This window comes from Cucurbita maxima, unplaced genomic scaffold (assembly GCF_002738345.1).
Source record: "Cucurbita maxima cultivar Rimu unplaced genomic scaffold, Cmax_1.0 Cma_Scf00002, whole genome shotgun sequence".
Lineage (NCBI taxonomy): Eukaryota > Viridiplantae > Streptophyta > Magnoliopsida > Cucurbitales > Cucurbitaceae > Cucurbita > Cucurbita maxima.
This window is the reverse complement of record NW_019272018.1, coordinates 6,619,102-6,642,546: the sequence shown is the minus strand read 5'-3', so window position 1 is coordinate 6,642,546 and position 23,445 is coordinate 6,619,102. Positions and strand designations below refer to the sequence as shown.

Sequence of the window (23,445 nt, the reverse complement as noted above, 5' to 3'; positions counted from 1 at the left end):
CTGATTCAAGAAGCTAATAAACTCATCTAAGAAAACATTTGTTTACCGTCGTTATTTAACGCCCGATCAGTCCTCCAGAAGAAAGCTAAAGTAAGGTTCAATATACTGAAAAGAAGAATAAATAGTTCATAGACACTGAAAAGAGGAAGAAAAAGAGAATTTTCTCAAGACATGAACTTCTTAATCAAAAATTATATGCACTATAAAAAAAGCCTCCCATTCCCAATGTAAAAACAGGCTGAAAGAGAGTTCGTTTTGTACAGAAATGTATAGCGTAAAGAACCAAAGATAAGTATCTTGAGCATTCCGATCAACCATCAACTGAGACCAGATACTTTCTGATAGTGTTGAAAATTGCTACATAATGTACACACACTTGATCAGGGAGAAAATTCTTCTGGCTCAGATACGGGCACAGCAAGACAGACACCTAGAAAAAAACTGCATAGCCTCGTCTCCATACCAAATAACACGCACCACCCCGAGCTTCTCGTCATAACCGCACACATTTTAAACTGGACATTAGTGTGTTTTCCAGTATCAACCATAGTCCATTTTTTCCTTTCCACGACCACCTTTGTATCAATCAAATCTGCGTTTGTTTCTCCTAATAAACAAGAAGTACCATTGCAGCACACCATATACCTTAGTCCATCTAGTTTGTGCAACACCTTTTGGAGTAGCTCGTGATTCTAAAATCGAGCTACATTGGAAATCAGACTCTAAAACTTGCATATGATCCACATCGAAGAAAGATGAATTTAGCGGCTCGGAATCACAGAGCAGGGAAGAGCTGGGATAGTTTGGGGAACATGGAATCTGATCATGTCTTACTACCACGGAATCAAAGGCCTGCAAAGCATGATCGTCCAAACCACTCACATTCTCAATAGATCCCATCGATGAAATTATGTCAGAAGAATAGGCATTGGATGGTGTGAAATCAAAGCCACTAAATTTTGGAGAATCCAAATACTTGATACCATAAGAATGGTCCACCATCGGTGAGCTCGGGGTGTAAAGGAACTGAGAAGAGCTACCTACAAGAGAAGTTTCATCATCCATAGAATCAACTTGTTCCCAGTGTTCGTATGCGGAGATAACCAAGTTGTGAGCATCAGCCTGAGTTCAGAAAAAACGTTAATAAATCAGCTGAAAAGAATGTAAAACAACTGAAAAGAATAATACATGTATATTTAGAAGAGACAGGAGATGAGTGCCTTTTCAGTTTCAGATAGCTTATCTATGGGAACGTACTGGTAATCTGAAAGTAGCCCCATCACTTGTCCTACAACATTAAAGACCACTCCACTTTTCGGTTCCAAATCGTGAGGTTTGTACACATAAATCTTCTTATTGAGCACACATGTCTGCGCATGCTCAATTGTAGCTTCCCACATTTTGGTAGGCATGCCACCAAGAATCTGCTTTTTAAGACGAAAAAAACAGTAATGTCGCTTGCATATGGAATACTTTGGCTTAAATTTCTACTAGCAAAGCCAAATTTTGCATAAAATGATAGATGTTACACGAGGAAAAGGTATTATTATTACATTACGAAGCCTTGAAGGTTGTACATAAAGTTGACTTAGGAAATCTTGCACCGTCTTGATTTTTTCTTGGCTCAGGCGCTTATGATACGCTCCATCTTTGCTAATTTTCTGCAATCTCCATACTTCATCTTGCAGAGATGGAGGATGGTGCTTCTTGTACACTGAACAAAATGGCAGAGGTTAGGTTTAGAAAGGAACCATGCCCAGAAAATTAAATAATAAAGCTAAGTACTCACATTCGCCACGGTGATCCCTGACCACGAATGATGCAGTCTTTGCTTCTAGTATTCTCATTTCATTATTGTCGTCTAAAATTCTTGCACCCAGCCTGAACCGACGGCTTCTAGTCCAGCTAGAATTATCAGTGAAAGAAATCTCACCTACCAAACCAATGCCATATTTGAGGTTCACAAATGTATCTCCTGTAAGAAGTGATTTCTTTCCTTCCCTTTCTCTAACAATGTTGTTCTTAAACTCTTCTATAGTGTAATTATCAACTCCACTCTCAAAATCACCCTCCAGCACTACAATTTCCACTTTGGCTGAGGATTGTGGCTCAGTGTCAACAATTTTCCCACTTTGAGTATCAATCAAAGCCACCTTCAAGTTGGAACCATCTCTTCCTTCAATGCGAGCTCCAGTGAATACCGGGAGAGATATATCAGTTATGAACTTCAATTGAAAGCATCTTGGCTCGGAAGAACAGATTTCTTTCCCTCCATTTTCATCATTCCTTAACATAAATCCATTGATATTTCATCAGCACCTCGAATATATTATCCATATATAGATGCTTTTGGATTTTAATGACTTATGATCAGATTTCACCTCCTCTCTATTCCTTTGCACATTGGTCATATGCTTCAGCAATTAAACATAAAATCATGAAAAGTTACCTTTGCACATTGGTCATATGCTTTCTTAGCGCCAATTCAACCTCCTCCTTTACCTGTCAGCCACAACTAGCAAGCTTACAGCAAATGCTAAAATTTGCAACTCAAGGAATAGAAACATTAATGCATCTGTTGAAACATAAATTGAAAGTCTACTTGGAGTATGTTATTATTGTTCAGACATGAAGGTAATTGAATAGGTCAGCATTCTAGAAATAGAAAGAGAGGTAGTCTTCATACCCGACGACACGTTAGAGGATTCGTGGACCTTATATTTTACGACAATCCTTTTTTTACCCAAAAGAATAGGAAAAGATCCTCAATAGTTTGGTAAATGCTTAGACTTCCATCCCTATTCATAAATTTTCTACAGCAATGCTATGAACATATTTCTTTTGGTGATCATGCTTACCACTTTACGTATGAGTGGCTCCAATAACTTTTGCATTGATTGCGAGAACAAAGCATCCTGAACCACACTGTACATAAAAAAACATCATAACAGGTGATTAGAACAAATTAAAAGTATTCAATGAAATATACAAGAAATGGACATTCAAGACTCCAAGAGGCTGTGTTATAGCAGAGGCCACGACAAGAATCAAATGCCGGACTAATGTCCTGCCCGTCACAATTGCACTTCAACACGCCCTGAATGAGCATGACCGTGACACCCCCCCATCCCAGTTGTCTTGGTCTTCCTAGTATGCGACCAGCTCTTCTCTGAGTCGTAACTAGTTTGAGTGAGTCCAACCAATTCCCCATTTCCTATATTCATCACAGAAGATCATTTTCGATAGCTTCATCAAGCGAAATTTATCCTTTAGGGGAATCTCAAACAAACTCCATTGCACAGCGGACACTCATTATGTTCCCCATATAAATGCATCATTTTACTCACTCAGAAAAGTCCCAAGAATTCACCCAAAAAAGACTTAAACATGAATCATCAAGCTCTTGTACCAACTCAAGTAGGATAAATACAAACAGTTCTCTCAGAATTGAATTAAACCAATGAAGCCAGATCGCACCAAGTTCCTACTTCGGATTCTAACCTTCCAGCAAATGGAGTTCAGGTTCAAAACATAAATCAGCATTGCTAATGAAACTCACTCGAAATCCATATTGCAAGGAAAAATAACAGAACCCCAGTATAATCAAAGAGGAAACTTCAATAAAAGAAGTAAGATAGAGAGAAAGAACAGTGCGGTACCGAAAGAAACTAAACTTCCTACGCTTATCATCGGGATTGTCACCATCCGCCGGAGCATCTCCATCATCTGGATTTCTTTTCTGCGACGACATAGGAGGCAAGAAGACATACAGACACGGGATGAAGCGGTGGTATTGCCGAAGATTACAATGAACTAAAAAGACCAACATGCGGCGCGAGAGACAACAAAAGATATACAAATATGCGAATATATACAAACCCACATAAAGAAGCAAAAATTAATAGCGATCCACCAAAAAAAGAAAAAAATCTACAAAAAGAAAACCATCCGATCCCCTTCGTTCTCCATCGAAGTTCTCCTACCCTTCATCCAAATTCGGGGCTCTTGCCCTGAAACTCAATCGTAGTCGTCATTTTTCCCCTCAAAGCTTTCAGGGTCATTCTGAAAAACAAGAAACTGGTGCTGTGACCAAGTCCCGCCGCGAATAAGAGGCGTATAAGCCAGAAGGGCAGCAGAAAAAAAGGAACGTTAGGTGGGGACTTTTCCGGTTGGGCAAAAGGCAAAGGGCCGGTGGATTGAGTTGCCAGTCAGAGAAAGCGTGAGCGTATGGGCGGCGGAATGAGCCCGGGAAACCGCGTCGAGCATCGGCGCTAAATGGGCCCTTTTGCACGTCTTTCTGCCTCGGCCCGTAACATCGCTTTCCCTTACCAGATTTACCATACCATTATGCCCCTAAGTGGGCCTACTCTCCTCAAAACAATTATTAAATATGTCTCACTCTAATACTCAATATTTAAAATATGTAACTTTCAAATATATAAATAATTATTTGACACAAATATGGAAAAAAAAAAAAAAAAGAAGTATAATTTAAAATTTTAATATTTCAAAATTAGATAAAGTTGGAGAATTCAAGTCCACCTTTGTTTTTTATTTAATAAAAACATAGTCAAATGCCTCATTAATTTTTTTTCAATGATTTAAATATTTTTAAATTTTTAAAAGAAAAAAACGCAGTCTTACAAATTTTTGAAAGGGTTTTTATCAATAAAAAATAATTTGAATTTGGTGAATAGTTATCTTTATAAGCATGCTACAATGGGTGGATTATTATCATAATATTTGTCACCAAATCATTAGTCAAAGAGTGATAGCAACGTATAATTTAAGTAGGAATACTGCGGGGGCAAAAAAGTAAAAAGGAGACGTGAGTCTCAACTCAAATTGGTCTCATTTCCATGAATCTTCCTTCGTACTTTCACTTATCATCACAAGTCTTTAGACCTGCGAATGACACAATTACCCCCAGCTCTAAGAGCCCAAATGTCATGCCATCATACACGCTTTCGTTCCCTCGAATCAAAATTCAACCCTCACACTCCCAAATGGCAAAAATAACTTGAAAGCCCTTATACTTAGCTATCTACATAGTCAAGTCTATCCCATTTATAGGTGCACAATTCTGTTGGTACTCAACTCAACATACTTTTCGATCAAGTAATGACCTCGATTCAACACAATACTGCACTAGTGTGAGATTCATCCTTGCAAGTTACCTTCTCAACCTACTATGGCTCAATATCTGAACATTCATGTTGGTGAGTACCTATTTTAAATTATTGCTTTTACAAAGTTCACAGTAAGTTGTTGAATTTCAATTTTTTTTTTTTTCATTTATTGAATGTTCATATAACAAGACATTTCTATATGGTGATCAACATCGACATATGGTTACCATAGTTTTAGTAATTAAAAGATCGTTAGATGATTGAGGAAGTACCTGAGTTTGATTGTACCAGTAATAGCATTAAATCTTGAAGGATGCTTCATCTCTAACAAATCTCCCAAAATCTCTCCCATCCACTACTCCATCTCCTTTTTAAGCCCCATTCATCCCCTCCGTTTTCCTCACACCGCAATTGCTTCCTTCTTCCTCCTCACCACACTACACACACCCCTTCCACTTTTCCACATCCAGAGGAAGCAGGTTTCCCCCCGCCTCCTTCCTCTGCCGCCATGGCCTTCTTTCACTCTCCCGCTCTTCTTCTTCTACTTTTCCTATCCCTTCCATTCTCAGTTCAATCTCAGCTTTCTCTCCATTATTACCAGAAGACTTGCCCGGATTTTCCACAAATCGTTCATGACACTGTTGCTCGCAAGCACGCTACTAGCCCTGTCACGGCCGCTGCATCTATGCGCCTCTTCTTCAGCGATTGTTTGGTTGGAGGCTGCGATGGCTCTGTTCTTGTTTCATCCAATGTCTTCAACCACGCCGAGCGCGATGCTGAACTCAACCGCGATCTTCCTGGTGATGCCTTTGACGTCGTCACTCGAGCGAAAATTACCTTAGAGCTCTCCTGCCCTGGCATCGTCTCTTGCTCCGACGTGTTAGCGCAGGCGACTAGAGATCTCATCGCGGCCGCAGGCGGACCATCGTACAAAGTTGAGTTAGGGCGAAAAGATAGCCTCGTCTCCAAAGTTTCAGACGTGGAAGGCAACATTCCAAAACCGAATCAATCGATCGACGAGTTGATCAAGCTATACACGGCGAAAGGCTTCACGATTCAAGAAATGGTAGCGCTATACGGCGGACGCACGATCGGATTCTCAAATTGCAGGGAATTCAGCGACCGGCTCTTCAACTTCGGCAAAAACACACCAACAGATCCTGAGATTAATTCGAAATACGCGGAGGCGTTGAAGAAGTCCTGTGCCGATTACGAGAAGAATCCAGCAAGTTCGGCGTACAGCGACCCTGTAACGCCAGGGAAGTTCGACAACGTATACTACCAGAATCTGCTGAGAGGAATGGGACTGTTGGCGTCGGATCACGCGCTGGTGAAGGATCCGAGGACAAGGAAATTCGTGGAGATGTATGCAGGAAACCAGGCATTATTCTTCAAGGATTTCGGAGAGGCGATGGAGAAGATGAGCGTTCGAGAGGTGAAAACTGGCGGGAAAGGAGAAGTGAGGACAAGATGCGATGCGTTCAATTCAATCAACCATTAAAAAGGGAATTTTATTCGTTTTTTTTTTTTTCATCTTCTTTTCGTAAGATTGATTTGGAAAAGAACATTGTAGAGAGTTTATTGATGGAAGAGAGTGAGAGGAAGAGGAAAGGAGGAGGAATATTCTTTTTTTTTTTGTAAATTGTGGTTATTTCATGTTTTAATGAACTGATTTTTTATTTATTTATTATTATTATTATTTTTTATACAAACACTAACCCTCCCAAGTAGACATAAATGGTATAGAGTGGTGTGCCAAAGCTATCAGGTTGTTACAAATGGTATAGAGTAGACTTAAATTGTTACAAATGGTATAGAGTATAGTATGGAGTCGACACTGGAGGGTGTGCCAGAGCTACTAGCGGTAGGCTTAGTTATTACAAATGATAATAGAGTCGAGGCTTAAATTGTTACAAATGGTAATAAAGTCGACACTAAAGGGTGTGCCAGAGCGGCTTGAATTGTTACAAATGCACTAGAGGGCATGCTAGCATAGCTAGAGCTACTAGTCAACACTAGGCAGTGTGCTAGAGCTACTAGCAGTGGGCTTGAGTTGTTACAAATGTGAACTTGAATTGTTACAAATGGTAAGAATGTACATCTAACTTGACAACCCGCACCATCTCAACCCAAATTCACATCCCAACCCAAATTCACATCCCAACCCAAATTCACACTACACCTTCCTGAACACTTTTAAAACGTCTTTGTTAGGAAGAAGTCTATTTTCTAAATACTTTGCATAGAGAATATTAATTTTGAGCATAATTTATATATCTCCACCACTAAATAAATATTAAAATACAGGGAAAATTTGAGCAAAATATAAGAACAAGCAGAATTTAAGTCCCATTATGCAGACATTGATATTTGTTTAACTTGAGAGAAAATACACGGAAAATCTTACCAATTACTGTGCTTCACAGACTTCCAAGCTCCACAAAGGGAATGCAAACACAGTAAAATACAGCGTCTATCAAACTTCAGTCAACCACAGCTTATTGTACATTTTCCCAATTAATCATAATACAAACAATAACTTATGATGATATTGTACAATTATTCAGAACTCATGCAGCTTCTATAAGCTTTACAGTTATGCTGCAAAGATGGTATGAAATCACAAGCACGACGGCGCGTCGAAGTTAGGGAATACTATGAAAGCAACCGACAACGGGGTCATATGGACCGGAGTATTGACGTCTCGGAGGACAGGGTTCAGACTTGGGAGCTCTCCATCAGCAGTGAGCTCCAATGGCGATCCATTTAGAAGCATGGTTTGGGTTTGGAGGTACCCATCCTTTGGAGTCAGGTGGTATTCTTCTCTTGACACTGTTGCATCAGAGACTTTGTTGCCAACCCATGCAACACTCTTCTTCACGCCTTTCAGGAAGGAATTCTCTCTCATTACCCCATTTTCTTGGACATTCAGAAACATGTTTTTGCTGTTTTGGACATGGATTGAGAAATGTGTCTGGTTGCTCAAATTTATCAGCAGAACACTCACACCACTCTGAAAACAATCAAAGTTGGAACATATTTGATTTAGGCTACTTCTAAAAATGGAAAGTTAGGATTGTCTGACCCGTTACATATCACCGTCAGTTTCACGGTTTTTAAAACGTGTTTGTTAGGGAGAGGTTTCCACACCCTTATAAGAACTACTTCGTTTCCCTCTCTCCAACCAATGTGGGAACTCACAATCTACCCACCTTGGGGACCTAACGTCCTTGCTGGCACACAACCCGGTGTCTAGCCCTGATACCATTTGTAACAGTTTAAGCCCACCGCTAGCAGATATTGTCCGCTTTGCCCCGTTACATATCATCGTCAGTCTCATGATTTTTAAAACGCGTCCGTTAGGGAGAGGTTTCCACACCCTTATAAGGAATGCTTCGTTCCCCTCTCCGGTCGATGTGGAATCTCACAAAGATCGTTACCCTCTCCAATCGACGTGAGATCTCACACAGATCATTATCAAATAGGATTGTAAACTTTTCGAACTGAATGCAAAGAACACTTACACTTCCTCTCGCACAATGAGCGTAAGCGCGTAAGTACGACGATGCATCACTGCCAATGGGAAGAACAGTTTTCCCCATAAGCCGATGCCACAGAAGTGCACTGTTTCAAAAATCAAACGGATGTAAAAATCAGATACACAAAGGACTTAAAAGATGTCTAAAAGAGTTAATATTGCTAAATTGTAAGAGTTGCCTGTAAAAATCTGGATTTGGCACGAGTGTGGATGCGTTGAGCAGACCATAGTGACCCCCAACTAATGTTTGCCTACAATACACTTTGGTATTGTACTTGGATGCCAATCCCAGCTGATCTAAGTACCTAGAGTACACACGTAACATACAAACGATCACTTTACGGTTTACTCGATCGAAACAAGCATTACAAGACATGACTACATGTTAATGGCAATGAAGATTACCAAAAGCTATTAATGAACGTGTTGGATACATGACGACCACCGCTGTTATAGGCCCCGCCAGACTCCCCGACCCACGCCGACGCCCATGGACCATGAACTTGGATGGTTTGGTCTAGCCTGTTGAAGGTTTCTGATACCCTGCTCAAGTAATGTGGATCCAATATATTGTTTGCCAGATGGGGATCAACGCCTGTAATGAAAAGGGCAGCAATGAAGAAGAGAACAGACAAGATTGATCCATTTTTTTTTGGATACAACATTAACTTACCAGCCCCAAGATTGTATATGTGATGTGTGATGACATTCACAACATTGGATCCTGAAACCTGAAGAAGCTTAGCATACCACTCTGGCTCAAAGAATCCTCCCGGTGCTAGAAGTGAAGGTTTCCAGTTCGAATTCTTGTATAAATCATTGATGATGTTTCTTAGCTTGATCACATCTTTTGCATACAGTTCGACGTCGACACTCGCACCGACGCCATGTCCACTCAATTCATTACCTGCAGTTTTAAGGATATGAAGTTGAGCAGAAGGCCACAGACCAAATGATCATAACAACTGGTAACTTTTAGAGTCTTTTACCAAATTCCCATGAATCTATTGCATATCCCTTTGATATGGTGTAATTTATAAAATCCCAAGCATTGGTAGAGTCCCACTCTCCTCCCCATTTATCTCTTTGAATCCGGTGCCTTCCACGGAGTGCATTCAAGCCAAAGGTCACTATGGCCCTGAAAATGTAAGATTTTATCCATGATAAGACTTGTGTAGGGATGCTCCAATCTAATATTTCCCTTTTAACATGCATAATCCTTGACAAAGATTCAGAACATACAGGAATTAGAGATCTATAGAATTTGTTGAATCACCCAATGAACCCAAAAGCGGGTAATGCAAATTTAATGTTACTGGGACATTGGAACGATACATAGAAGATTAGCATGACCCCTGCACAAGGATGACACGCACAAATGGAGAAATGGTATTAGAGCCAGACACCGGGTGATGTGCTAACGAGGAGGTTGAGCCCCAAAGGAGGTGGACACGAGGCGGTGTGCCAGCAAGAACGCTGAGCCCTGAAGGGGGTGGATTAGAGAAGGGAACGAGTGCCAGTGAGAACGTTGGGCACCAAAGGGAGTGAATTGTGAGATCCCATATCCGTTGGGGAAGAGAGCGAAACGTTCTTTATAAATATGTGGAAACCTTTCCCTAACTAACACGTTTTAAAAACCTTGAAGCAAAGCCCGAAAGGGAAAGCCCAGATAAGACAATATCTACTATCGGTGAGCTTGAGCTATTACAACAATACTTTTAGCACTCCTTTCACTTGTGGCCTCGAAAATTTGTAGAAGATCCACAAAGTGGATATCGATATTAATTGGAAATGAAATGACATTAGAGAGGTTCAAACACATAACCTCCTACTCTGATACCATGTTCAATCATCACTCAACCCAAACTTAAAAGTTTGATGGGGAGTTGAGTTGCAAAGAAAGTAAAGACATAAATGTTTTACCCTGTGGTCTTGAATAATTGGTTTAGATCATCCCATCTACTCATGTGCAAACACCCCTTGGAATAACCAAACAGCCCCCATTTTATCTTTTGAAATGGATGACAAGGCGCCTTCAAACTTCCTACGTCGTACACCACTTGGTCTTGTAGCGAACCACCAACTCTTATCCTCAAATGCTCAAAAGCTTCCAAGTGTCAACCACGCAACAACAATGTAAGTATTGCAATTTAAAGAAGATTCTATATACAAGATCATTCTAAAAATACCTTGTATTGCCTTGGTTAGAAGAGGATGAGACAAGTTCTGAAAAAGGAAACAAATTGAGCTTGAATCAATCACAAAGAACAAGCGACTAAACATTGAGGATATGGATCATCTAATTCTCACCAAATTTACTGCAGAAGAATACCCCCATGGACAACGATTGTAATTACACTTATCATGAGGCCACCAATCAATGGTGGCACAAATGTAGTTGTCATCAGTTTCAGCAACTACTGAAGCTCCATCAACTATGATACTAGCATGTGTCGGTCTCTGAGCCAAGATAGCAGGTAGAGAAACTAAAAGAAGCAACAAGGAGATGCTGAAGCCCATTGGCAAGTGAAATAAGCAGCCTCAGACACCAATTTGCACGAATTCACACAGTTTACACGCCCTACATCATAAGAACACTGACATGATTTTCTTGATGGATATGTTTCTCATAACATATGTGAAAGGAAGGGCAAGATCTGTTGTTTCGTGTCTCCAGCTGACATTTTAAACATTGTTAAGAACTAACAGTAGCCTAAGAAGAACAGGTTTTAAAGAAGATTGTAGAGAGAAAAAGAAGATAGAACTAACAGTAATTTGTGTTTGTAATAGAATTCTTGGGTTCTATGTAGATTTGTTGCTTGTTTCTTGGGAAAAATATGAAGAACAGGAAATAGAAGCATCCAAACTCAAAGTACACCTAATAACCGAATCATTATAGCACTGAGATAATCAAATTCGATGCAACCCAGATACTACTCAAGCAAATCAGATCAACCCAATGAAGAACAAGCATCGATTTGCATAAAGTTTACCTTGAAAATATGCAACTCAGCTGAGCTTTCGAAGCATCTGCGATGCTAGCACGTTTCAGCGAAACCCCTTGCTGTTTCCAGCACCTCCTGCGAGTCTTTGAATATCAACGAATTACAGTGAACAAGTACAGTGATAGCTCTGGCGGGCGAACTGGATCTTTCACATATTTGTCCTTTTCACTTAAAATCTTCCTTCCAAACACCGACTGATGCGCAATTTAATCGTGGGTTGGGTGATGGAAACAGTTCTAATCAACCAAATAGTCGGCACCCAGTTAAAAAAATCCGATGGGTTGAAATGAAACGACGGCTGGAGATAAAAGAAGGGCTGTTTAAGATTTAAACGATGGATTAGGAGCAGAAATCAGCTCAGTAATTGAAAAGTTTATGGGTTGCTTTAAGGGTTAATTAAGATGGATACTTTAACCCATATACTTTCTTCCACTTTTTCAAAAATATGCTGTGAAATATGCTCTGTTCATCCAATAAGATAATTACTGCACATTTTTGTATATTTAATTGTTCAAAAGTTTTGATTTTGATCGAGGAAGTAAAGATTTTTCACGCCAATAGAATGTTTTTACTAATTAATTACAATTTGCTGACAAGTTTTTTAATCAATTAAGTTCATAACTTTATGGGGAAAGAAAAAAAAAATTATTAACTAAAAGGGTCGAATTAAAATATAATTTATTGAGGGGTTTGATGGAATTTCATACTTATCATTATAATCATTTAAAGGTGTAATAATAATTAATAATTAGCTTGTTGGTATTTAAAATTTAGAGAACTTTTAATTGTAAGATATTTTTTTTAGTGTCAGAGAATCAATCGTTATCATACTCTTAAATCTCCATATAACTCTCGTATCATTACAATTAGGTTTAGATTATGACTTTGATACTGCTCGTAAGGTCTTGTGTGTATCAATAGTTTTTGCGTTTCTTAATCAATATGAGATTTTTGTTGCATTTTAACTCTACGGAGAAAAATCTATTCCGCTCCCCTATTTTATTATTCGGAAATTTTAATCCCAAAATTATCTAATTTTCAAAGTTAATAACAAAATTATAAAATTTATAATTATATTAAATAAATTGGATTGAGTTCCATGGGTTGAACTTAATTGACCGACGTCAAACCAATAAAATTAAATATATATATTAAATATTAATCAAAATTAATCTTTCACTTTCTTCAACATCCCCAAGTCAACCTTCGCTTATTTTCTCTAAAAATGAAGATTTTATTGGAAAGAAAAAAACAAATTTAAAAAAAAAAAAAACATAAAAATGAGATATTTATTGTTGTATTGCGTAGCTTAATGGCGATGAACTGGTTCGAGCACGACGAAGCACTGCTACAATATATTACGAGTATGAACGAACAAGAACATGATTGTCTCGTCTCTTACAGCCATATTCAAACACCGATCCGTTTCTGATGGTGAAAATTCGTTGTCCTCTTTAGCATTTTGTAGGATTTTTGATTGAATTACACAGTTCCATGTCTGAAAAAGGGACCGCTCTGTTGAAAAAATGAAAAGTTGTTTGATCATTCTCCATTTCTTCAATTTTTCTTCGTTTTCTCTCTGATATAATATTAAATTTCCTCCTACTCGTGCCTCCTCCCTTATTTGTGTACTTCACGCTTTATATTGCATAAAATAAAGCCCTAGAAAAACCTTAGCAACCTGCCACTGCCATTGGAGTTTTTCAATTGCGAGTATTGTAGTTTTTTATTCATTGCATTGTTCCTCAGGCTAACTGGAATTCTGAATATTCAGATTTCTGTATGCACCTGAATAATCCGGCCCAATTTTTACTATATTGAGGTGCAGTTTTGTTTGTCTTTCCACGCGGTCGTTCATGGATGTGATCGATTCAACCAATTTCAATTTTGTAATGATTTGTGATGCCGTGGAATTAGGAGGGTTAGCTTTGGTTCTACGACTTGGAGGAATTGGGTGTTACAGCAAGAATTTGATTTATTTTTTCTTTTAGTTTTGCATTTTTGAAAAATGAAATCTGAGTTCTGATCAATTGGAGATGGAGAACGGCGGTGGAGGTGACGATCAGGGATCAGGATGGTTCGAAGTGAAAAAGGTGACAACTCCATTATCGGCTAAGTTCTTCTTCTTCTTCTTCCTCCTTTTATGATGATTAGAGAGTGGGTTTAGGGAAGATGAATGTTTCTTATTGTTTATCTTTTATTTCGCTGGGAATTTATGGATGAACTATAGATAACATGCGAGAAGGTCCCCGAAGCCCACCGATTTCTCATTTTTCTCACGCGGAGATATATAAGAGTTTCTTTTCTACAGAGTTGTGGTTTGTTTCACTAATTAGTCAAAGAATTTGGGGGCATCAAACTTGGTTTCTTTGAAATGGATTATTTAATTGCATCTGAAGATTATGTTTTGTTATTAGATGAAAACTTGAGCATCAGAGTTATTTGTTTGTAATGTAGGTACTCTAGAAATTTTACCGGTATAGGAGTCCAAGTAGACTTGGATATCTGTTGGGCTGTTCTTTCCTTCTCGAGGTGCTGCTAATGTCATGCAAAGTAGTTTTTTATTCACTTTTGAGTTGCATGCACTATATAATTTAACATCCAACTTTTTGCTCCTTCTCATTGAACATCAATATTATCCATTTCGTTGGCTTTGTTAGCCTCCTCCACCTTGGGTGCTGGGTTCATGCTTGTTACCTTCCTGGTTATGCTCTAATTATATCGTATTTTTTGTGGTGGCGAAGCTAACCTTTGTATAAATATGCTATTTTGTTGCCCAGAAACATAAGAGTAGTTCTAAGTTTTCCCTACAGAGCTGGGTTGGAGGATTTTCAGGGAAAAATTCATCTAATTCTTCGGGCAGTCCACATCTGGTGAATAAAAATGCCCGAAATGATAGGTCAAAGTCTCATCCTCCAACATCAGGAGGAAGTTATGCTGTTCATACCCAAATTAATACTGAGAAATATATTTCTACATCAACTGGGGACGATGGCGGTCCACACTTGTCTGATACGGTCAGACAAGACATTGAAGTCCCCAAGTCATCCGTTTTGCATGTTGTAGATTCTCATGGTGGAAGTGGAGACTATGGGAATGTCTCTCACAAAGATATCCCTGGAGTTGCTCAGAAAATCAAATGGGGTGATCTTGAGGATGGTAGTTTGATATTGAATAACAGTGCTAATGGAGTTGAAATAAAGTTTGGTAATATTGGAGAGGTTGATCTAGGCGTCTCTGAAAAGAATGAGGGTAAGCATGACTTGGCTTCACACATCTCTTCCCTTGATACACAAGTGATCAAATTGGGGGCATTATCAGTCAGAGAAGAGGAGGCCTCTCATCAGGCTCTTTTATCAACTGATGAGGTCAAATTATGCCAAGTTAGCCATCAAGATTTCAATAGAGAATTTAGAGAAGATCTGGAATTATTGAGTAATAGTGAAGCAGCAGTCTGTCCAAGTACCGACGACTTAAATTGCAAGGATATAGGCACCGAACACAACAAACTTATAAAAGATTACAGTTCAAGTTTTAACTCTCCCTCTAGTGAGGAAGCTGGAACTGAGCCAAAAGTCCAGAAGGCTGTTGAGTTACCTGAGCCTGAGGTAGAAAATTCAGAGCTCCATGAAGCAGCTGGTAAGAGTGAGTTGTCTAATTCGCCATTGATTGTTCAGGAGGCTGAATTACTCTCAACTGAAACTAAAGAACCTGAAAATTCAGGGGGTTCCTCTGATCAGGTTGAAGATGATCAAATTGAACAAGGGAGTGGAACTCATAATGTGCAAGTTGTGAGTGTGCCCAGTGAAGGTGAGACAGGTGAGAGTAAAGAAAGGTTTAGGCAGCGGCTCTGGTGTTTCCTTTTTGAGAATCTTAATCGAGCTGTAGATGAACTTTATCTCCTTTGTGAACTGGAATGTGACTTGGAACAGATGAAAGAAGCTATTCTTGTTCTTGAAGAGGCCACATCTGATTTTAAAGAACTAAATGCTAGGGTGGAGGAGTTTGAAGAGGTGAAGAGGTTGTCTTCTCAGTCTGTTGATGGAATGCCAATCACTATGAGGAGTGACCATTGTAGGCCACATGCTCTCTCTTGGGAGGTGAGCTCGAGTTTGACTGTTCTTTTGGCAAGCGATTCTCATATTCTCTGATGTGGCTATATCTTCTTTTTTTGCAAATATAATTACATATATTTTTTTTAGCACTTGTGCAACATGAGTATATCATATATTAACTCCTATACTTCTTGTTATTAGTTTCCTGTTGTGAATTGTTTGCTTGTATTGTTACTTTTTTTGTTAAGAACTTGAAACCCAATTATGCAATAAAAAATGCAGGTCAGGAGAATGACAAATTCTCCTCATAAAGCAGAGATTTTATCATCATCGCTTGAGGCATTTAAGAAAATTCGGCAAGAGAGAGCCAACATGCTTGAAGCAAGCAAAAATGTTTCTGGGACTGAGTGTCCACAGTTTATGGATCAGATGAAGAAAACATCTGCAGTAAATAATATACTGTCTCATGCTGCAGATTCAGCATTAAAGACAACAGAAAGTAAAGGTGCAGATCACACTCCAGGGAATCTTAGTGGAAAAGAAAAGAATATTGAGTCAATCGGTACTGAGAAGGTTAATGTTGTGCAAAATGGACGTTCACGCCCACATAGTTCCTTGTCTTCTTCTATAAATACGTCCAAGCCACCTCTTGCTGTAAAATTTAAGCGAGAACAAGAAGAATCTGATGTAGAAAAGCTACTTCCTAAAAGAGAACGAGCACTAGCAGAAGGTACGTGTGAGAAAAATCAGAAAGCTGCAGATAATTCGAAAAGACAAGCAACTGTTCCTGAAAAAGACAAGGAAAAGGAGAAGAGGAATATGGCTGCTCGGAAATCCATGGATGCATGGAAAGAAAAGAGGAATTGGGAAGATATACTTTCATCATCTGTTCGTATTAGTTCCCGCGTTTCACATTTACCAGGCATGGCCAGGAAAAGTGCTGAGCGTGTACGTGTGCTGCACGATAAGCTAATGTCCCCTGACAAGAAGAAGAAAACTTCTTTAGATGTCAAAAGAGAGGCAGAAGAAAAGCATGCTCGGGCAATGAAAATCAGAAGTGATCTAGAGAATGAAAGGGTTCAGAAACTACAGCGTACTTCAGAGAAATTAATTCGTGTAAATGAATGGCAGGCTGTACGCACTATGAAATTACGGGAAGGAATGTATGCTCGTCACCAGCGCAGTGAATCTCGGCATGAAGCTTTCCTAGCTCAAGTTGTGAAGAGAGCTGGTGATGAAAGTAGTAAGGTCAATGAGGTTCGTTTCATCACCTCCTTAAATGAAGAAAATAAAAAGATTATATTGCGGCAGAAGCTTCATGGTTCTGAATTAAGGAGAGCTGAAAAGCTTCAAGTAATGAAAATTAAACAAAAGGAAGATATGGCTAGAGAAGAAGCAGTGTTAGAACGAAAGAAATTGATTGAAGCTGAAAAATTGCAGCGTCTTGCTGAAACACAGAGGAAAAAAGAAGAGGCTCATGTTCGAAGGGAAGAAGAGCGAAAAGCATCAAGTGCGGCAAGGGAGGCGAGGGCCATGGAACAGCTTCGAAGGAAGGTGGAAAGAGCAAGAGCCCAGCAAGAAGAAGCTGAACTTATGGCCCAGAAATTGGCTGAGCGACTTAGTGAAAGTGAACAACGGCGGAAGTTTTATTTGGAGCAAATACGAGAGAGGGCTTCTATGGATTTTAGGGACCAATCTTCACCCCTGCTGCGACGAATTGTGCATAAGGATGGTCTGAGTAGATTGACACCAAACAATAATGGTGATGAGCAGGGACCAAGTAGCTCTGACTTGGATTCTGGTCTTGCAATGGGTAAGACGACAATGCAACAACACATGAAACGAAAGATCAAAAGAATCCGACAGAGGCTTATGGCTCTGAAGTATGAATTTATTGAGCCCGTTAGTGGTGCTGAGAATATTGGCATTGGATATAGAACATCCATAGGAACTGCAAGGGCAAAAATAGGTAGGTGGCTTCAAGAACTTCAAAAACTTCGCCAAGCAAGGAAAGAAGGCGCTGCAAGTTTAGGGCTGATAATTGCTGAAATGATCAAGGTACTATTAAACACCAATGTTTGTTTATTTTTAAGTGAGGGGGTGGAGTTTTTTTTAGTGAAATTTATTACAATTTTATTAAACAGACAACAGTATGAATTCTCCATTCCTCCATTTTGTCCATTATCTACTTGTTTATAGGGTTTATTACCTTCTAGAGAAGAGAATTTTATGAGATTTCCTTGCTTATAAGTTAGCATAGATCAGTTGGAAGCTGGATATCGATTTAAATAATTTGAATTGGAACTATGAGATGTGGTATTTGTTGCAATTTTAGCTTGTTGTATTTATGCCTGTGAATTCTAGTAGTGATTTGACATTGGTGTCACTTACAGCTTGCAACTTTCATCTACATAACTCGTATTCGTCTGTTTTATGCGAATTACAGCTTGCAAATTTTATCTTTGCATAACTCATATTCATCTCAAAAGATCATCACGCAGAACTGTTTCATAGCACATCTCTGTACTAAAGATAGCATAATGTGCTTTTTTCCAAAAGAAAAATGAATTCTTGTCTATTTGATTTGTATGCATTTATGTTATGTGTTGTTGCATTTGACAATTTTTGTTTTATAGTATTTGGATGGAAGGGAACTCGAGCTGCAAGCTTCTCGCCAAGCTGGCTTACTTGATTTTATTGCTTCGGCTCTTCCTGCTTCTCACACATCTAAACCTGAAGCCTGTCAAGTGATGATACATCTATTGAAATTGCTAAGGGTAGTATTATCTGCATCTGCAAACAGAAGTTACTTTCTTGGACAGAACCTCTTGCCACCAATCATCCCAATGCTATCAACAGCCCTTGAAAACTACATCAAGTTTGCAGCTTCTGTTAATGCCCCTGGTAATGTGCTTCCATCAAGCAAAACGTCTATTGAAAATTTTGAGTCAAGCTCCGAAGTACTGGATGGGTCCTTGTGGACTATCACAACAATAATTGGTCATGTAAGGCCTGAAGGACCGCAACTCCAAATGTGGGAGAGTTTGTTGGAACTATTGGTTGCTTACCAGGTTATTCATCGGCTCCGAGATCTTTTTGCGCTTTATGATAGACCTCAGGTGGAAGGGTCCCCATTTCCTTCCTCCATTCTCTTAAGTATACGTCTTTTGGTGATTTTAACATCAAGACCTGGAACTGATAGTACCATTAATTTTATGTTACCCGCTAGTGAAAAATTGGCGGAAGATGGAAGTGAAATTGCTATTTCTCTCCAGTCTAAAGATTTTATTGGAACTGGTTTCACTGAAGATGATAGTCCGTCAGAATCTGGGTTAAATGGGGTTAAAATTGTACAAAAACAAAAAATAGCAATAGATAAACTGGATGATGAATCGAGTGAGCAAAAGAAAAACGATGGGATGATACCCAGTGATGGAGGTCAGAGGAAGCTGACTGACTGCTCAATCGAGGCAAATGGTGTTAATCTCCGGACCAATGTTCAGGACGAACTACAAGATAGTGAAGTTATCTCAAAAACTTCTGTATCCCAAGGGGATCAGAAACAACCGATGGATCTTGTATCTGACCAATGGATAAAAAATATTACAAAATTGAAACCTCCAATAGCGTATTTACTGTCTGCTATATCTGATACTGGAATTGTTGGTCTCCTGTCCTTATTAACTGCTGTTTTGCTTCAAGCAAACAATAGGTTATCATCTGAACAGGTACGTTCACTTGTCAAATGCATTAATATCTCTGAGAAAATTTGAGTATGAAACAACTCGTAGTTTGGTGTTTAATATTACTGGATTCTGTCAGATATGTTTAAAATAAAATTTTAGATATAGCATAACCGAAGCACTTTAAGTTCAACTTTTCCTGATAGATTTTGAAGTTCGGCAGCCGTTTGTTTAGATTTTCAAGTTACACTTATTTAAGCATTGCCGCAAGCTGAGCAAAAATTTGGATGTCTTTACTATGTTTCAGGCCTCATATATCCTTCCATCTAATTTTGAAGATGTTGCTACTGGTGTGCTGAAGGTGTTGAACAATCTGGCGTTCTTGGATCTTAAATTTATTCAGCGAATGCTGGTAAGAGGCATTATTTCAAGTGGAACTTTGTCTATAACTAATTTCAATTTCTCGAATGTAGTTCAAAATTGGGATTGTTCAATGTTGATCCTTAAGATATAAATTACTAAGTCTCATAAGAAGAGATACTAATACCAGATCATTAACTCCAAGCTAACCAGGAGTTACATCCTCATTTTCTTTCAGGCTAGGCCAGACCTGAAAATGGAGTTTTTCCATTTAATGAGTTTCCTTCTCTCGCATTGCTCAAGCAAGTGGACAACTCCTAGTGATCCGGTAATTCATGTGTGCTATTTTTACAAGTTAGTGTTAAGTATAGGCGCGTACTTTTTCCATATGGTAGCATGCGAGACAACTACTAGCTGCAATTTTCATGGGCTGATCGATTATTTTCCTATAGTCTATAGATGTGAACATCATAACCCTAGTTGTGCATTACAATGATAGGATGTTAAGAGCCAAGTCCTTGGTGTTTCTCTGACTGACTTTGATTAACGAGTAAGAAGTTGGAATCAACACTTTTTACAGTCTTGGAATGCCAATAGTAAGTTTGAAGCAGCCAGAGATTCCTCCCGAAACAAAACCTATGACCTTGACCAAGATTAGACTTGACCACTTGTCTACCTGCACGCAGCATCCGGCAATAGATTGCCAGGGGCATCTAGAGCTGCAAGCTAGTAATTCCTTTACTCAAAGCTTTAGTTTCCAATGAAAACTTGGAACTCCATTTAACAAGAGAGGCTTTGTGTAAGGGCAAAATATTCTTCCCAACGGACAGGATGTGATGTGATTCAAGAAATCCATTTAGAGCCCAATCCGTTTTTTCATCTAGTCTTACAATATCCCAAATCGGTACAAACGAACTCAAAGATAGAGTTACAAACAGTTCAGGAAAATCAGCCGATTTATTTTACCATATTAAATTGTTACAAACAAAACCTACCGAGCATGTAAGTAAATTAATCTCTCTTTATGGCTGAGCTCATTGATTGACAATGCTGAAACTTAATTGAAAATGGGATTTTTGTGTAAATAGGGTCTATGCAGTTATCTATGTAGTTAACACTTTCTTTTTGCACCATTATGCATTATTGTGTAGTTCTAAGCTTTCAAACCTGCTGTTCATCCTCAGATTGGTCTTCTGCTTCTCGAGTCTTTGTCCATTCTTGGGCATTTTGCCTTGTTCCATCCTGAGAATCAAGAAGTTCTTCGCTGGGGAAAGAGCCCTACCATACTTCACAAGGTTAGTATCCTACCATACCCCTCCCATCCCTAAGCTTCATATTTGGATGAAATTTGACGAATGAGATTTCTGTGCTTAGGTTTGCGACCTGCCGTTTGTGTTCTTCAGTGACCCTGAATTGATGCCAGTCTTGGCCAGTACCCTGGTTGCTGCTTGCTATGGGTGTGAGCAGAACAAGTCCGTTGTTCAGCAAGAACTAAGTATGGACATGCTGGTCTCATTATTGAGATCCTGCAAAAATAATCTGCCAGTACCAACTGTTCAATCCACTTCAGCACAAGAGAACGATGATTCTAATGAATTTAACCCAAATGGTCCTGAGACTAGAAAATCGCTAACGGACGGTACCATTAGAGGCAGCCGCAATGTCTGCAGAACCACAAGGACTTCTTTAGGAAGACCTGGAGGAACTTCCACTGGAAATAGCAATAGGAGTAACAGAACAAGAAACCTAAGAGACAACAGATCAGCTAAAGCATCTGATGAAATTGTTTCGAAGCACAATCCACCAACATTAGAAGTTGCATCTGTGCTGTTGCATTATAGATTCCCTGGCAGTTTCATTGATAGGGCCGAGCAGTTCTTTTCGGCCGATACTCCCACTGCGTTTGATGAATAAAATGAGAAGCATGATGCGGGATTTTCCGGGTTTGTGATGAGTCTTAACCAATATTCTAAAAACATTTTTGAAAACTATCTTTACAGAATTATTTTTTTAAAACGAAGATTAAAAAGAATGTTTATCCAGCCCATAGTATTATCTATTGATGTCTAATGTAAGATTTGATATCGTATTTGTTTCAGCCGAGCTTTCTGGTCATGATGTCATTTGGAATCAAGAAACAACTAACTGGTTGCAAGAACTTTCAAGACAGTTAACCATACCAACAAATTCAAAGGTTAGGGTCATCATCAGCACAATGAAACAAGTTTCTCAGCTCTACTACACAGCATGAAAGGAAAAAAATGTTTGTATTCTTTCATTTAATCTATCAAGATCACCATATGTTATTATCAGAATTAGTGCTTGTATGTATGAATAATTAATGATTCTGATAGCAGTTCCATTCGATGGGCCATGAGGAATAGAAGATAACAATCCATTCATTCTGTCGTGAAATTATTGATTTTTCATGCCAAGCAACAACATGAAATATTTGTCAACAATTTAGATTCTTTGGTCTCCGTTTCACTTTGTAACAGGTGTTAGTGAGGACGGGATTGAGCAACACATTGGTGTATGTGGTTACAGCAACCAGCACAGATTTTCCTGCCAGAAGTCCAACGGAGTGCAGTTAGCCTCGACGTTTTTGGCGCAAGTGTTGCAGCTGGGATTAAGCAGCCATTCTGACTGCAAAATACTCACAAAATCCAGCCATGGAAGACAAGAATACAAGATGGAGTGATGAGATTTATGTCCTGCTTGAGGAATCTGAACCACAAGATCTTGTCCTCTAAGCGCCTGTGGACTCTCCAGGGCACTCAGTATTATTGTCTAAGAAGTCTGTCTCTGGAGTAAGCACTTCAGGGAACCTTCACTAAGGTTAGTTGATCGTCATCTGCATTCTCTTGCATTCTCTTACGCGCCATGTACTTGATTCTGTACTTTGCAATATCCCTATAATCTAATCAGGCAAGTTTGTTTGAACTAAGTCCTAAAAGTTTGAGATATTAGATTTTGTAATTTGAATTTGCTACACATGTATGTGTGCTATGTTGATGTAGAGTAGAACCACACAACACCTATTGGACTAGCACCTTTCTGTCGTATTACTCATGTCGTTACCATAAGGTGCCTAACTGATGTCCAATCGAACCTCTTTTAGTCTCGTGCTCTATTGGGTTTTCTCGAACATGTTTTACGAGGTCAAGATTAATTACTTAATCTTTCTCGTTTAGATTCAGCTTCCAAAGATTTGATAAGTTAAATACATGGGATTTCCTCTTTTCTTTTATGTTCTTATTTTCTAGTTGGAACAGTATGGTCGGTGGCTTGGGTTTGATTCTAAAGATTCTAACCTTTGACTTCTTAGTCTTAACTTAGTCGTGTTATGGCTTGTATAATGTAGTGGCTACCGAGCACATGGACTCATTTAAACAAGCTCGGTCCCAAAGAGATAAGGATAACAAATAAACGAACGAAACTGAGAATTGAAGCACCAAAAATAGTAGATTCCCATTAGCCAAATAACTTAAAATCTTGAAGGCGATGAAGGAAGTGAAGGCAATTCTGAGCCACCAAAGGAACGGAACAGTCTATTCCAAGCTCGGCCGCCTTTAGGCACATCCACCATAATTTCAATGCCTTTGTTTGCTCAGACAGTGAAACTATCCCTTCAAATGAAACAAAGGCTGTCCCACATGCTCTATTCCCATCCAA

General features: G+C 39.0%; 4 protein-coding genes and 1 non-coding gene across 11 annotated transcripts; 3 read left to right on the top strand and 2 right to left on the bottom strand.

Moving 5' to 3' along the window:
• Positions 1 to 164: 164 nt before the first annotated feature.
• On the bottom strand, positions 165 to 4,334 carry LOC111470985 (calmodulin-binding protein 60 A-like). Of its 3 annotated transcripts, none has more exons than XM_023116657.1 (7): positions 3,660 to 4,330; positions 2,859 to 2,925; positions 2,450 to 2,502; positions 1,790 to 2,286; positions 1,554 to 1,714; positions 1,221 to 1,427; positions 165 to 1,122 (listed from the first exon to the last, which is right to left on the bottom strand). In XM_023116657.1, the coding sequence occupies exons 1-7, from the start codon at positions 3,827 to 3,829 to the stop codon at positions 583 to 585; spliced, it is 1,695 nt and encodes a 564-aa protein (XP_022972425.1). In that variant the 5' UTR covers positions 3,830 to 4,330; the 3' UTR covers positions 165 to 582. The 3 variants fall into 3 exon arrangements, with proteins under 3 accessions (XP_022972425.1, XP_022972433.1, XP_022972441.1); XM_023116665.1 differs by having other exon boundaries at positions 1,221 to 1,424; positions 3,660 to 4,328; XM_023116673.1 differs by having other exon boundaries at positions 958 to 1,122; positions 1,258 to 1,427; positions 3,660 to 4,334.
• Positions 4,335 to 5,357: 1,023 nt separating this feature from the next.
• LOC111471326 (peroxidase 41-like) lies at positions 5,358 to 6,780 on the top strand. Its single transcript, XM_023117048.1, has one exon. It carries the CDS (start codon positions 5,638 to 5,640, stop codon positions 6,628 to 6,630), a length of 993 nt encoding a protein of 330 aa, XP_022972816.1. The 5' UTR covers positions 5,358 to 5,637; the 3' UTR covers positions 6,631 to 6,780.
• A 690-nt stretch (positions 6,781 to 7,470) lies between these two features.
• LOC111471079 (heparanase-like protein 1) lies at positions 7,471 to 12,007 on the bottom strand. Its single transcript, XM_023116773.1, has 10 exons — positions 11,661 to 12,007; positions 10,978 to 11,248; positions 10,857 to 10,893; positions 10,591 to 10,774; positions 9,657 to 9,805; positions 9,341 to 9,574; positions 9,073 to 9,262; positions 8,847 to 8,972; positions 8,654 to 8,753; positions 7,471 to 8,142 (listed from the first exon to the last, which is right to left on the bottom strand). Exons 2-10 carry the CDS (start codon positions 11,185 to 11,187, stop codon positions 7,750 to 7,752), a joined length of 1,623 nt encoding a protein of 540 aa, XP_022972541.1. The 5' UTR covers positions 11,188 to 11,248; positions 11,661 to 12,007; the 3' UTR covers positions 7,471 to 7,749.
• Positions 9,964 to 10,061, top strand: LOC111473161. Its single transcript, XR_002715577.1, has one exon. It is a non-coding gene; the product is annotated as a U6 spliceosomal RNA (small nuclear RNA).
• Positions 12,008 to 12,980: 973 nt separating the features above from the next.
• On the top strand, positions 12,981 to 22,840 carry LOC111470776. Of its 5 annotated transcripts, none has more exons than XR_002715110.1 (10): positions 12,981 to 13,765; positions 14,453 to 15,772; positions 16,010 to 17,785; positions 18,364 to 19,455; positions 19,718 to 19,822; positions 20,009 to 20,098; positions 20,955 to 21,065; positions 21,145 to 21,713; positions 21,870 to 21,964; positions 22,269 to 22,840. XR_002715110.1 is itself a non-coding variant. In XM_023116403.1 (10 exons), the coding sequence occupies exons 2-9, from the start codon at positions 13,709 to 13,711 to the stop codon at positions 21,682 to 21,684; spliced, it is 5,091 nt and encodes a 1,696-aa protein (XP_022972171.1). In that variant the 5' UTR covers positions 12,981 to 13,106; positions 13,664 to 13,708; the 3' UTR covers positions 21,685 to 21,713; positions 21,870 to 22,185. The 5 variants fall into 5 exon arrangements, 3 of the variants coding, with proteins under 3 accessions (XP_022972171.1, XP_022972159.1, XP_022972181.1); XR_002715108.1 differs by having other exon boundaries at positions 21,870 to 22,033; XM_023116403.1 differs by lacking the exon at positions 22,269 to 22,840 and having other exon boundaries at positions 12,981 to 13,106; positions 13,664 to 13,765; positions 21,870 to 22,185.
• The last annotated feature ends 605 nt before the right edge of the window (positions 22,841 to 23,445 follow it).

Coding starts and splice junctions, on each gene's coding strand:
- LOC111470985 (XM_023116657.1), bottom strand. CDS start 3,829: ATGTTGGTCTTTTTAGTTCATTGTAATCTTCGGCAATACCACCGCTTC. Junction 2,926..3,659: donor AGGAAGTTTAGTTTCTTTCG/GTACCGCACTGT, acceptor TTTTATGTACAG/TGTGGTTCAGGATGCTTTGT. Junction 1,715..1,789: donor CAGGGATCACCGTGGCGAAT/GTGAGTACTTAG, acceptor CATTTTGTTCAG/TGTACAAGAAGCACCATCCT.
- LOC111471079 (XM_023116773.1), bottom strand. CDS start 11,187: ATGGGCTTCAGCATCTCCTTGTTGCTTCTTTTAGTTTCTCTACCTGCT. Junction 9,263..9,340: donor CATATACAATCTTGGGGCTG/GTAAGTTAATGT, acceptor TTTTCATTACAG/GCGTTGATCCCCATCTGGCA. Junction 8,754..8,846: donor CCAAATCCAGATTTTTACAG/GCAACTCTTACA, acceptor TTTTTGAAACAG/TGCACTTCTGTGGCATCGGC.
- LOC111470776 (XM_023116403.1), top strand. CDS start 13,709: ATGGAGAACGGCGGTGGAGGTGACGATCAGGGATCAGGATGGTTCGAA. Junction 15,773..16,009: donor CACATGCTCTCTCTTGGGAG/GTGAGCTCGAGT, acceptor TAAAAAATGCAG/GTCAGGAGAATGACAAATTC. Junction 21,066..21,144: donor GCCCTACCATACTTCACAAG/GTTAGTATCCTA, acceptor TTCTGTGCTTAG/GTTTGCGACCTGCCGTTTGT.
- LOC111471326 (XM_023117048.1), top strand. CDS start 5,638: ATGGCCTTCTTTCACTCTCCCGCTCTTCTTCTTCTACTTTTCCTATCC.